The 12,208-nt window shown below is 42.4% G+C and overlaps 1 protein-coding gene across 1 annotated transcript in view; it reads left to right on the top strand.

Annotated features, from left to right (window-relative positions):
* The window catches only part of LOC126176167 (membrane-bound alkaline phosphatase-like), a 38,464-nt gene that overhangs the window by 12,287 nt on the left and 13,969 nt on the right, over positions 1–12,208 (top strand). Inside the window, 3 exon segments of the mRNA XM_049923309.1 lie at positions 520–693; positions 3,527–3,718; positions 6,058–6,259. Of these exon segments, the coding sequence (XP_049779266.1) occupies positions 520–693; positions 3,527–3,718; positions 6,058–6,259 (568 nt within the window).

The following is a 12,208-nucleotide window of genomic DNA, read 5'->3' as shown; positions in this document are numbered from 1 at the left end:
AGTATTTGTATGGAGTGTAGCCATGTATGGAAGTGAAAAATGGACGGTAAATAGTTTGGACAAGAAGAGAATAGAAGCTTTCGAAATGTGGTGCTACAGAAGAATGCTGAAGATTAGATGGGTAGATCACATAACTAATGAGGAAGTATTGAATAGGATTGGGGAGAAGTTTCTGGCACAACTTGACCAGAAGAAGGGATCGGTTGGTAGGACATGTTCTGAGGCATCAAGGGATCACCAATTTAGTATTGGAGGGCAGCGTGGAGGGTAAAAATCGTAGAGGGAGACCAAGAGATGAATACACTAAGCAGATTCAGAAGGATGTAGGTCGCAGTAGGTACTGGGAGATGAAGAAACTTGCACAGGATAGAGTAGCATGGAGAGCTGCATCAAACCAATCTCAGGACTGAAGACCACAACAACAACACGGTCGACTCCAAGTCTTCAGGTTCACTACGAGGACTTGTGCTCAGATGGAGCACAGGGGACTGATGTGGCGCCTGCCACTTTGCTCCACAGACGTACTGCGTGGACGCGCAAGTGGGCGACTCGGCGTGTACCTCTACGGCGTACCTGTGCGGCGTCAAGGCGAACACGGGCACCATGGGCGTGACGGCGGCAGTGACCAGGGGCGACTGCCGCGCCCAGAACAATACTGCCAACCACGTCGACTCCATCATCAAGTGGGCGCAGGTCAGTACTGCTGTTAACATTATACATGTTATACATACTTACTCAGTTTACGTATAGTACCATTGGCAACGTAACAATATTATATCGTATAACGTATTTGGCCGACCGGTGTGGTCGTGCGGTTCTAGGCGCTTCAGTCTGGAACCGCGTAACCGCTACGGTCGAGGTTCGAATCCTGCCTCGGGCATGGATATGTGTGATGTCCTTAGGTTAGTTAGGTTTAAGTAGTTCTAAGTTCTATGGGACTGATGACTACAGATGTTAAGTCCCATAGTGCTCAGAACCATTTGACCCATTTTTCGTGATGTATTTGGTTTGTAATCAACAGCATACGAAAAGAGCAAGCAGATTTTGTGTCGCAAAGACGCTGTTGCGATAGATCATGTCGCCCAAAATCTGGATAGAGAGAGGATTTCAACAACACCTCAAAATATCCGTTGGATTTATTGATTTAAGTTCAGTCTGTGTTGCAATTTTTAAAAAGGAACTGCTACTGTAGGTATACCAGTTTATTCTTTGCAAATCCTTTCTTCATCCCCACGACGAGAAGTTCAGTGACATACATTTCCAAGTACATCTCACTGGGAAATCAAATATTTTCTATAGTCTACAAAAAGGCGAACCACAAGGATCTGTACTACCTCCGATAACGTTTAATACAGAGAGTAACTCTTCTACGTGTCGTCAGGCGCATTTTCTCTGGTGTTTCGGCAGTGTGTGGCTGAAGTCGACAGAAACACGTACTGCCTATCACGTCTTTCATGGGACGCCCAGTGTCGACGAAAAGCATCGATTTGTTTCTGTTTCAGAGCAATATGATTTTTGATGCGGAAATTTACGTGACCACTTGATTGAGCGGTCCTAAATTAATCTAGTACGATCTGTATCAAAGACGAAGAATAACCAGAATTCCGGCAACGCCCACAACCGCCCAGGTTCGCTCTGACTGCTACGCCAGGCAGCAGCGCTGTTCAGTTGAGACTGGAGTACTATCAATTCTTCGCGTTTCACTGTTCCTGTCAATGCGTATCTATAAAAAAATATCGCATTAGATTAATTTGAGATTGCTCAGTCGAATGGGAACGTGAAACTGCGTTTTAAAAAATAATTTATTTCGCAACGGGAAACAAGCCGACGCTTTCCATCAGGCTGACTCCAACTACACACTGATAAAACGAAATTGTAAATATCGTCCGAAACACCAGAGAAAATGGGCCTCATGCCTGTCGGTAGAGAGAATCTGTGTGGACGGCGTATCGATCATAAATTCCTTGGGACTGATACCCGATCCTTTTCGAAGGCTATTGAAGATGAAAGAGGACACAATTTTGTTCAAATATTTCTTACGTATATTGAGCGTTGTATCCTCTAAAAGCGCCATATTCTCTGCGGAAGATCAACGCTGCTGAACGTAATCAATTTGTAAGAAATCGGACGTTTATTTTTTTCATCCTTAATAATTGTACCCGATTATAATGGTAACAAAAGTACATTATACATCATTTTTTACAATAACACTTTTTTTAATGAAAGTGATTCTGGACAGCATAATTCTAATACGAACAAATAGATGCGCATCACCTATCATATTTCTTCAATATCAACACTTAGATTTTAAAAATATGATTATTTTATGATTTGAAGTATGAAATTTTATACATTATTTGAGTTAATAATATGAATTATGGATGGATTATTACTACAAGAGATCAACATTGGTCCAGAGAAACTGATTTGTGGTTCTGAAAAAAAAAATTCTACTACTATCACTAAATATCAAGTTGGGTCTAACAAAGCAGTTTGATTAAGTTGGATCTAATAAAGAAGTTTGTAAAAGGGACATCCAAATATGGACAGTGTTACTAGTATCTCTGCGAAAAGTATCCTGATCTGTCGACGCCGGAATGAAACATTAGTCGAAGCAGTAGCTCTGCGCTGAGAAGACTTCATTTTCTGGAGAAGTTACGACTGCTATGCGGTACGGAAAAAGGGTTGTTCTTATGGATTACAATCTACAGATTACGATAAGCAGTCTTTCGTGTTTGGCAAGACGTCTTGATCGACATAAAGAAATCTTTCAGCATCGGTGTGCACCAGGCCGCAAAGGGCTTATTTGCTACTGGTTGGCTTGTTTTTCAACCTCTTCTTAAAAGAAACTATGTACAAAAATAAGGCTTTTCTGTTTCATTTATCCGGAACGTTAATTTATCAGGAGTTTATACAGTAATTAAATTCGGGCCGAAATATTTTCTCGTTGCAATCGTAGGACAATATGGAAGTCATTCATACAAATGGTTTACTTACTTCGTTGTGTTTTCGAGTTTCCTCTTGAGATATTTTTTGAGCTATTCGAAGCTTGACAATGACATCTGTGGTAACTTGTGCCTGTAAAAAGACTGCAACGACAATCAAAATTTTTATAGTTCTTCGTCATAAACTAATGACGACCTTGAATACCTCTGTTCATTACCTGACATCCATGAAACACACACATATGACGTACATATCACACGATGTCTTACGTATCATAGTGGTAGCGATGACACAACTTTACAGTAACGTGTTGTCTGAAAGCCGGCCGAAGTGGCCGTGCGGTTAAAGGCGCTGCAGTCTGGAACCGCAAGACCGCTACGGTCGCAGGTTCGAATCCTGCCTCGGGCATGGATGTTTGTGATGTCCTTAGGTTAGTTAGGTTTAACTAGTTCTAAGTTCTAGGGGACTAATGACCTCAGCAGTTGAGTCCCATAGTGCTCAGAGCCATTTGAACTATTTTTTTGTTGTCTGAAACACGCGTTGTATTGCATGCTGCTACGTGTCATTGGTCTGTTTGCAGGACGCAGGAAAGGTTACGGGTATCGTGACTACGGTGACAGTAACACACGCGTCCCCTGGAGGAGGTTAAGCACACATCGCAGATCGCAACTGGGAAAGCGACGCTGACGTCATCGCTTCTGGAGGCGATCCAGCGATCTGCCCGGACATCGCGGACCAGCTTATTAACGGCAACCCAGGTCGTAACATGAAGGTCAGTGGTAGACAGAGAAACACTCTTTACTTTACAGACATTTAAAATTACGTTTTCTAATGTGCAACATATTCATTCTTCTTCATAGAATTCGACAACTACAATATGATCATAGCTGTATGATGTTCCGATGTGAGGAACTTCTAATGTCCAGTGACGGCTTACAGAGTGATTCATTAGGTCTGCTGCCTCGCTTTTTATGGTTGTATCGTAATTTCAGTGCGTGTAATGGAGATCCTTGTGAAACAAGGGGTTGGTCATGTATATACAGAAAAATTTCCAGCCGTTCTCGGTTTTAGAGCCTCTAAACACAGTTAATTGCCGTCGATTTTCAATTGCATGTGTCACAATTTCTTTTCTCGGGTGATCTGATTAATTAGAAATGGATTGCAAAAGCCTGCAACTGGGCAAAAATGGATTTCTTTATAAATAACTTCACTACTTCCAGTTACGATTTTCTTGTATTTATATTTTACACTGCTTATTTCGGTAAATAGGTACCAATTTTCAAGTGCATTCTCTATGTGTACTATTCTATTTTTTGTACCGTTTTTATGTGTGAGGTTCTGCATTCTTTTGTTATCTTTAAATTTTTCTATCATCCTTAGGAGCAGTGTCTCGCAGATATTAAACGTCACATACAATATTCTGTGCGCAGTGTACATCATGAATAATAAATTTAAATCAGTTAATGTAAGTTTATTATTCACAATGTATAATGCGCACAGAAATTTGTGTGCAATGTTTAACCTATGTGAGGCTCTGCACTGTATAGTCAACGTATATTGTGTACAGAAATTTGTTTTCGACGTTTAACATGTGTGGGACTGCACAAATAGAACATAAGAACTTAAAGTCAACAAATTGGGAATCATTTACCGAAACTGGTTGTGACTGGTGGAAGAAAAGTTATTTACAAACAGACCCATTATTTCCAGCAGTGTCAACTGTATGTACGCAGAACTGTTTGCACGCAATGTAGATGTACAGCTGTAGACATTTAGTTATCTTGCCGCACGGGATTAGCCGAGCGGTCCAAGACGCTGCAGTCATGGACTGTGCGGCTGGTCCCGCCGGAGGTTCGAGTCCTCCCTCGGGCATGGGTGTGTGTGTTTGTCTTTAGGATAGTTTAGGTTAAGTAGTGTGTAAGCTTAGGGACTGATGACCTTGGCAGTTAATTCCCATAAGACTACACATTTTAGTTATCTTCTGTCACTGACCCTGGCGTTCCTCATTTTGTCAATCTCTACAGGGAAACAGTTCTTTACTGTCATTCACTATACGGTAACAAGGAGCCCATGTGAAAACATACTGACCGAACAGTGGAATTTCTAAATTACACTCCTATTAGACACATTCTCTCCATAAACCCAGTAACTGATAATCAAACAATTTGGTTATATTGCACAGCTGATTAATGCCTAGTATGACGTGCTAATTCTTTAATACTGCCTGCACTAATATCTCGTGATCACCAAGAATAAGAAAGTGGAGACTACCTCTGCTTCCAGGTTACAGTAAACTTCAGATTAATCGGATTAATGTTGACTGGAGACTGCACAAATAACTCCTTTTAACGGAATCTGCTATTTACGGTACACATGTCACAATTAAAAGCCAACTGCTCTAATTTTGTACTACAAGCCGGAAATTAACAACGTATTTACAGAATTACTTTTAAAACACAAAGTGTTTCGTATCACTTGACTTCAGTTGACCTACGGGAAATAATCGCCCAATTCCTTCTGTTTCCGTTTCTAATTCACTTTTCTTCCTTACAACGATCCTTATTTTCCACAAAGTCAAAGCATCAATATGGTCAAACGAATTTTGTTTTGCATCGCATGAAACCGTCGCTGTGTGCGAGATAACTGGTTTGTCGAGTGTCTTATCTTCTCTCTCTTCCTCTACTTGACATTTTTTGTGCAAAGTATGCGCGTCACTTAGCTGTTCAAATTCTGGTCCACAGGCATCATTGTTGATCAACTATAGCACATCTTCGCAGTCAGAAGTCTGTATTCTAAACGGAAATATTCATTCTAATTATAACAGAATAGTGGAGAATTCGTATTTTACTTGTTCAAAATTCGCCGAAATGTGGTACTTTCAGCTGCGTCTCCCTTGTGTAAAATTTCAGTTGCTCCGCAGCACTCTGGTAATTATCCGCTTCGGCCAAACAGAATGACCCAGTTTTATGAAATAACGGTCCAACTTCATTTTCACATTGCTACATGCATCCAGTTCACCGCTCAGATATCATCGTTTCATCGTTTCGCCACGTGGTCCAAACGGAAACACTCATAGAAAATACTTCAGGATTTCGTTACGTTTGTTGACAGGTAATTCTCGGTGGAGGCCGCAAAATGTTCTTACCTAACACGACTGTGGACGAAGAGGGCGCGAGTGGTCGTCGCTGGGACTCGCGCAATCTCATCTCTGAGTGGTTGGACGATAAGTCGGACCGTGACGCGACGGCCAGCTACGTGTGGAACAGAGACCAGCTGCTGGCCGTGGACACCAAGAAAACTGACTACCTGCTGGGTAAGTCGGCAGTCTATACAGCAGCCATAATATACTATGTGATCAAAAATATCTGGACACCTGGCTGAATGACTGACAAGTTCGTGGCGCCCTCCATCGGTAATGCTGGTATTCAGTATGGTGTTCGCCCACCCTTAGCCTTGATAACAGCTTCCACTCTCGCAGGCATACGTTCAACCAGGTGCTGGAAGGTTTTTTGGGGAATGGCAGCCCATTCTTCACGGAGTGCTGCACTGAAGAGAGGTATCGATGTGAGGCCTGGCACGAAGTCAGCGTTCCAAAACATCCGAAAGGTGCCACTCTGCCACAGGCCGTGCCTTATGAACAGGTGCTCGATCGTGCTGAAAGATGCAATCGCCATCCCCGTATTGCTCTTCAACAGTGGGAAGCAAGAAGGTGCTTAAAACGTCAATGCAGCCCTGTGCTGTGATAGTGCCACGCAAAACAAGTGGTGCCAGCCCCCTCTATGAAAAACACTACCACACCATTACAACCTCGCCTCCGAATGTTACTGTTGGCACTACACAAGCTGGCAGATGACGTTAACTTGGCATTCGCCATACCTTCACCCTGCCATCGGATCACCACATTGTGTACCGTGTTTCGTCACTCCACACAACGTTTTTCCACTGTTCAACAGTCCGAAGTTTACGCTCCTGACACCAAGCCAGGCGTAGTTTACCGACGTGATCTGTGGCTTATGAGCAACCGTTCGACCATGAAATCCAAGTTTTCTCACCTCTCGCCTTACTGTCATAGTACTTGCAATGGATCCTAATGGGGTTTGGAATTCCTGTGTGATGGTGTGGATAGATGTCTGCCTAGTACACATTACGACCCTCTTCAACTGTCGGCGGTCTCTGTCAGTCAACAGACGAGGTCGGCGTGTACGCTTTTGTGCTGTACGTGTCCCTTTACGATTCCACGTCGGCGTGCAAGCACAAAGATACAAAGCTGTGGCGACACATCATTGAAGAGCATCTCGAGACAAAAAATACACATTGTAACTTACGTTTAATGTAAGAAGAAAATGTCGTACGTGTAAATACAGATACTCTCATTCTGTAGGGTGATCCAAAAGCCCTTTAACATTTGATTATACACATACCTTAAAAGGAATGTCGAAAATGAGTGAAAAATCTGGCCATCAGAATGGTTCTGGACAACAACTCGTCAGTGACGCCTATAATCGCTCCTTCCGTGTAGGACGATGTTAATATTTGTTGTAGTGAATATACAAGTCAAAAGAGTGAAAGGGCCATTATACTGATGGAATGAACGATGAAAATCGGCGAAACCTGTGTGGTAGTCCTCTCTTTAACACGATGATGCGTGATCGTGGTAAGATCAGTTTTGTTCTTCAGAATTCGCAATGAAATTACGCTAGTAAATGGGCATCGGACTTGGTTATCATGTAATTACATGAAGATAGGTTCGTTTTCTGGAAATTGCTGTGAGCACTTAAGGCTTCACACGGCAGACACTTCATTTCGTAATAGTATTATGACGACCAACAACAGTATCTGCTGAAAAATATTAGAAATGGTTACATGTGGACGAAGAATAAATTTAACAATACAAGTGAACCCCCCCATGAACCATGGACCTTGCCGCTGGTGGGGAGGCTTGCGTGCCTCAGCGATACAGATGGCCGTACCGTAGGTGCAACCACAACGGAGGGGTATCTGTTGAGAGGCCAGACAAACATGTGGTTCCTGAAGAGGGGCAGCAGCCTTTTCAGTAGTTGCAGGGGCAACAGTCTGGATGATTCACTGATCTGGCCTTGTAACATTAACCAAAACGGCCTTGCTGTGCTGGTACTGCGAACGGCTGAAAGCAAGGGGAAACTACAGCCGTAATTTTTCCCGAGGACATGCAGCTCTACTGTATGATTAAATGATGATGGCGTCCTCTTGGGTAAAATATTCCGGAGGTAAAATAGTCCCCCATTCGGATCTCCGGGCGGGGACTACTCAGGAGGACGTCGTTATCAGGAGAAAGAAAACTGGCGTTCTACGGATCGGAGCGTGGAATGTCAGATCCCTTAATCGGGCAGGTAGGTTAGAAAATTTAAAAAGGGAAATGGATAGGTTAAAGTTAGATATAGTGGGAATTAGTGAAGTTCGGTGGCAGGAGGAACAAGACTTTTGGTCAGGTGATTACAGGGTTATAAATACAAAATCAAATAGGGGTAATGCAGGAGTAGGTTTAAAAATGAATAAAAAAATAGGAGTGCGGATTAGCTACTACAAACAGCATAGTGAACGCATTATTGTGGCCAAGATAGACACAAAGCCCATGCCTACTACAGTAGTACAAGTTTATATGCCAACTAGCTCTGCAGATGATGAAGAAATAGATGAAATGTATGACGAGATAAAAGAAATTATTCAGGTAGTGAAAGGAGACGAAAATTTAATAGTCATGGGTGACTGGAATTCGTCAGTAGGAAAAGGGAGAGAAGGAAACATAGTAGGTGAATATGGATTGGGGGAAAGGAATGAAAGAGGAAGCCGCCTTGTAGAATTTTGCACAGAGCATAACTTAATCATAGCCAACACTTGGTTCAAGAATCATAAAAGAAGGTTGTATACGTGGAAGAATCCTGGAGATACTAGTAGGTATCAAATAGATTATATAATGGTAAGACAGAGATTTAGGAACCAGGTTTTAAATTGTAAGACATTTCCTGGGGCAGATGTGGATTCTGACCACAATCTATTGGTTATGAACTGCAGATTGAAACTGAAGAAACTGCAAAAAGGTGGGAATTTAAGGAGATGGGACCTGGATAAACTGAAAGAACCAGAGGTTGTAGAGAGTTTCAGGGAGAGCATAAGGGAACAATTGACAGGAATGGGGGAAAGAAATACAGTAGAAGAAGAATGGGTAGCTCTGAGAGATGAAGTAGTGAAGGCAGCAGAGGATCAAGTAGGTAAAAAGACGAGGGCTAATAGAAATCCTTGGGTAACAGAAGAAATATTGAATTTAATTGATGAAAGGAGAAAATACAAAAATGCAGTAAATGAAGCAGGCAAAAAGGAATACAGACGTCTCAAAAATGATATCGACAGGAAGTGCAAAATGGCTAAGCAGGGATGGCTAGAGGACAAATGTAAGGATGTAGAGGCTTGTCTCACTAGGGGTAAGATAGATACTGCCTACAGGAAAATTAAAGAGACCTTTGGAGAGAAGAGAACCACTTGTATGAATATCAAGAGCTCAGATGGCAACCCAGTTCTAAGCAAAGAAGGGAAGGCAGAAAGGTGGAAGGAGTATATAGAGGGTTTATACAAGGGCGATGTACTTGAGGACAATATTATGGAAATGGAAGAGGATGTAGATGAAGACGAAATGGGAGATAAGATACTGCGTGAAGAGTTTGACAGAGCACTGAAAGACCTGAGTCGAAACAAGGCCCCGGGAGTAGACAACATTCCATTTGAACTACTGATGGCCTCGGGAGAGCCAGTCATGACACAACTCTACCATCTGGTGAGCACGATGTATGAGACAGGCGAAATACCCTCAGACTTCAAGAAGAATATAATAATTCCAATCCCAAAGAAAGCAGGTGTTGACAGATGTGAAAATTACCGAACTATCAGTTTAATAAGTCACAGCTGCAAAATACTAACGCGAATTCTTTACAGACGAATGGAAAAACTGGTAGAAGCCGACCTCGGGGAAGATCAGTTTGGATTCCGTAGAAATGTTGGAACACGTGAGGCAATACTGACCTTACGACTTATCTTAGAAGAGAGATTAAGAAAAGGCAAACCTACGTTTCTAGCATTTGTAGACTTAGAGAAAGCTTTTGACAATGTTAACTGGAATACTCTCTTTCAAATTCTGACGGTGGCAGGGGTAAAATACAGGGAGCGAAAGGCTATTTACAGTTTGTACAGAAACCAGATGGCAGTTATAAGAGTCGAGGGGCATGAAAGGGAAGCAGTGGTTGGGAAAGGAGTAAGACAGGGTTGTAGCCTCTCCCAGATGTTATTCAATCTGTATATTGAGCAAGCAGTAAAGGAAACAAAAGAAAAATTCGGAGTAGGTATTAAAATTCATGGAGAAGAAGTAAAAACTTTGAGGTTCGCCGATGACATTGTAATTCTGTCAGAGACAGCAAAGGACTTGGAAGAGCAGTTGAACGGAATGGACAGTGTCTTGAAAGGAGGATATAAGATGAACATCAACAAAAGCAAAACGAGGATAATGGAATGTAGTCAAATTAAGTCGGGTGATGCTGAGGGAATTAGATTAGGAAATGAGACACTTAAAGTAGTAAAGGAGTTTTGCTATTTAGGGAGTAAAATAACCGATGATGGTCGAAGTAGAGAGGATATAAAATGTAGACTGGCAATGGCAAGAAAAGCGTTTCTCAAGAAGAGGAATTTGTTAACATCGAGTATAGATTTAAGTGTCAGGAAGTCGTTTCTGAAAGTATTTGTATGGAGTGTAGCCATGTATGGAAGTGAAACATGGACGATAACTAGTTTGGACAAGAAGAGAATAGAAGCTTTCGAAATGTGGTGCTACAGAAGAATGCTGAAGATAAGGTGGGTAGATCACGTAACTAATGAGGAGGTATTGAATAGGATTGGGGAGAAGAGAAGTTTGTGGCACAACTTGACTAGAAGAAGGGATCGGTTGGTAGGACATGTTTTGAGGCATCAAGGGATCACAAATTTAGCATTGGAGGGCAGTGTGGAGGGTAAAAATCGTAGAGGGAGACCAAGAGATGAATACACCAAGCAGATTCAGAAGGATGTAGGTTGCAGTAGATACTGGGAGATGAAGAAGCTTGCACAGGATAGAGTAGCATGGAGAGCTGCATCAAACAAGTCTCAGGACTGAAGACCACAACAACAACAACAAGTGAATAAAGTAAATCTTCAAATTCTTATAATTAAAGTTCTTATAAGAGTCATACACCACATTTTATTACATCTATTCACTAAGATGTCTATGACAGAAGAGATAGAGAGAGAGAGTAACGTCTTGAGACACTAGTATTTTGCTATAAAACAAGGTCGTACCGTAAATGGTTCAAATGGCTCTGAGCACTATGGGACTTAACTGCTGAGGTCATCAGTCCCCTAGAACTTAGAACTACTTAAACCTAACTAACCTAAGGACATCACACACATCCATGCCCGAGGCAGGATTCGAACCTGCGACCGTAGCGGTCTCGCGGTACCAGACTGTAGCGCCTAGAACCGCTCGTCCACTTCGGTCGGCTGTACCGTAAATGTCATAGAACTAACCTCTGAGATAGGAAAGCTGTTATAGTACTAAAAGATTGTGAGATTACATACCCAATGAGAATCGTGTATAAAATGAACTGTTATCCACCGATTTTGTGACGCAGAGAGCATCTCCGATGTGGGGACTCCAAAAAATGTGGAACATGACGATTGATTGTCTAATGTGTTGTGGAGCGAAGAAGTCCATTTCACACTTCAAGGGTCTTTAAACACCCTCACGCGCAGAATTTCGGCTACCGAAAGTCATAGAACTATCGTGGAAGTCCATTGTATGAAGAGAAAGTTACGGTGTGGTGTGAATTTACATCAGTGGCGATCGGACCCTCTTTCTTAGAGGAAATGTGGGTAGCTACCTACTTTTCAAACGGTCAGAGTGACGGGTGTGAGGTAGGCCGTCATTTTAGAGAATAGCATCATCCCAAGTCTGGCTGATAAACACCTGCTGAAATGCACGACTCTGATGTAGGATGGCGCTCCACCCCGTATCTTTCACGCGTACGAAAGATCTATTGCGCACATCGTTCGGTGAGGATCACGTGCTGAGGCGGCACTTCCGTCGCGGCTAGGCCACCCAGGTACACTGATCTCCGTGTGTGATTATTGTTTTTGATGTTACCTAAAGTCGCAAGTCTGCAGCATCGTCCGACATCATTAGGCACGCTACAAGACAACATGGAAC

This window comes from Schistocerca cancellata, chromosome 3 (assembly GCF_023864275.1).
Source record: "Schistocerca cancellata isolate TAMUIC-IGC-003103 chromosome 3, iqSchCanc2.1, whole genome shotgun sequence".
In the NCBI taxonomy this organism is placed as follows: Eukaryota; Metazoa; Arthropoda; class Insecta; order Orthoptera; family Acrididae; genus Schistocerca; species Schistocerca cancellata.
Note: the sequence above shows the minus strand (reverse complement) of the source record. Positions and strands in the feature narration are given on the sequence as shown.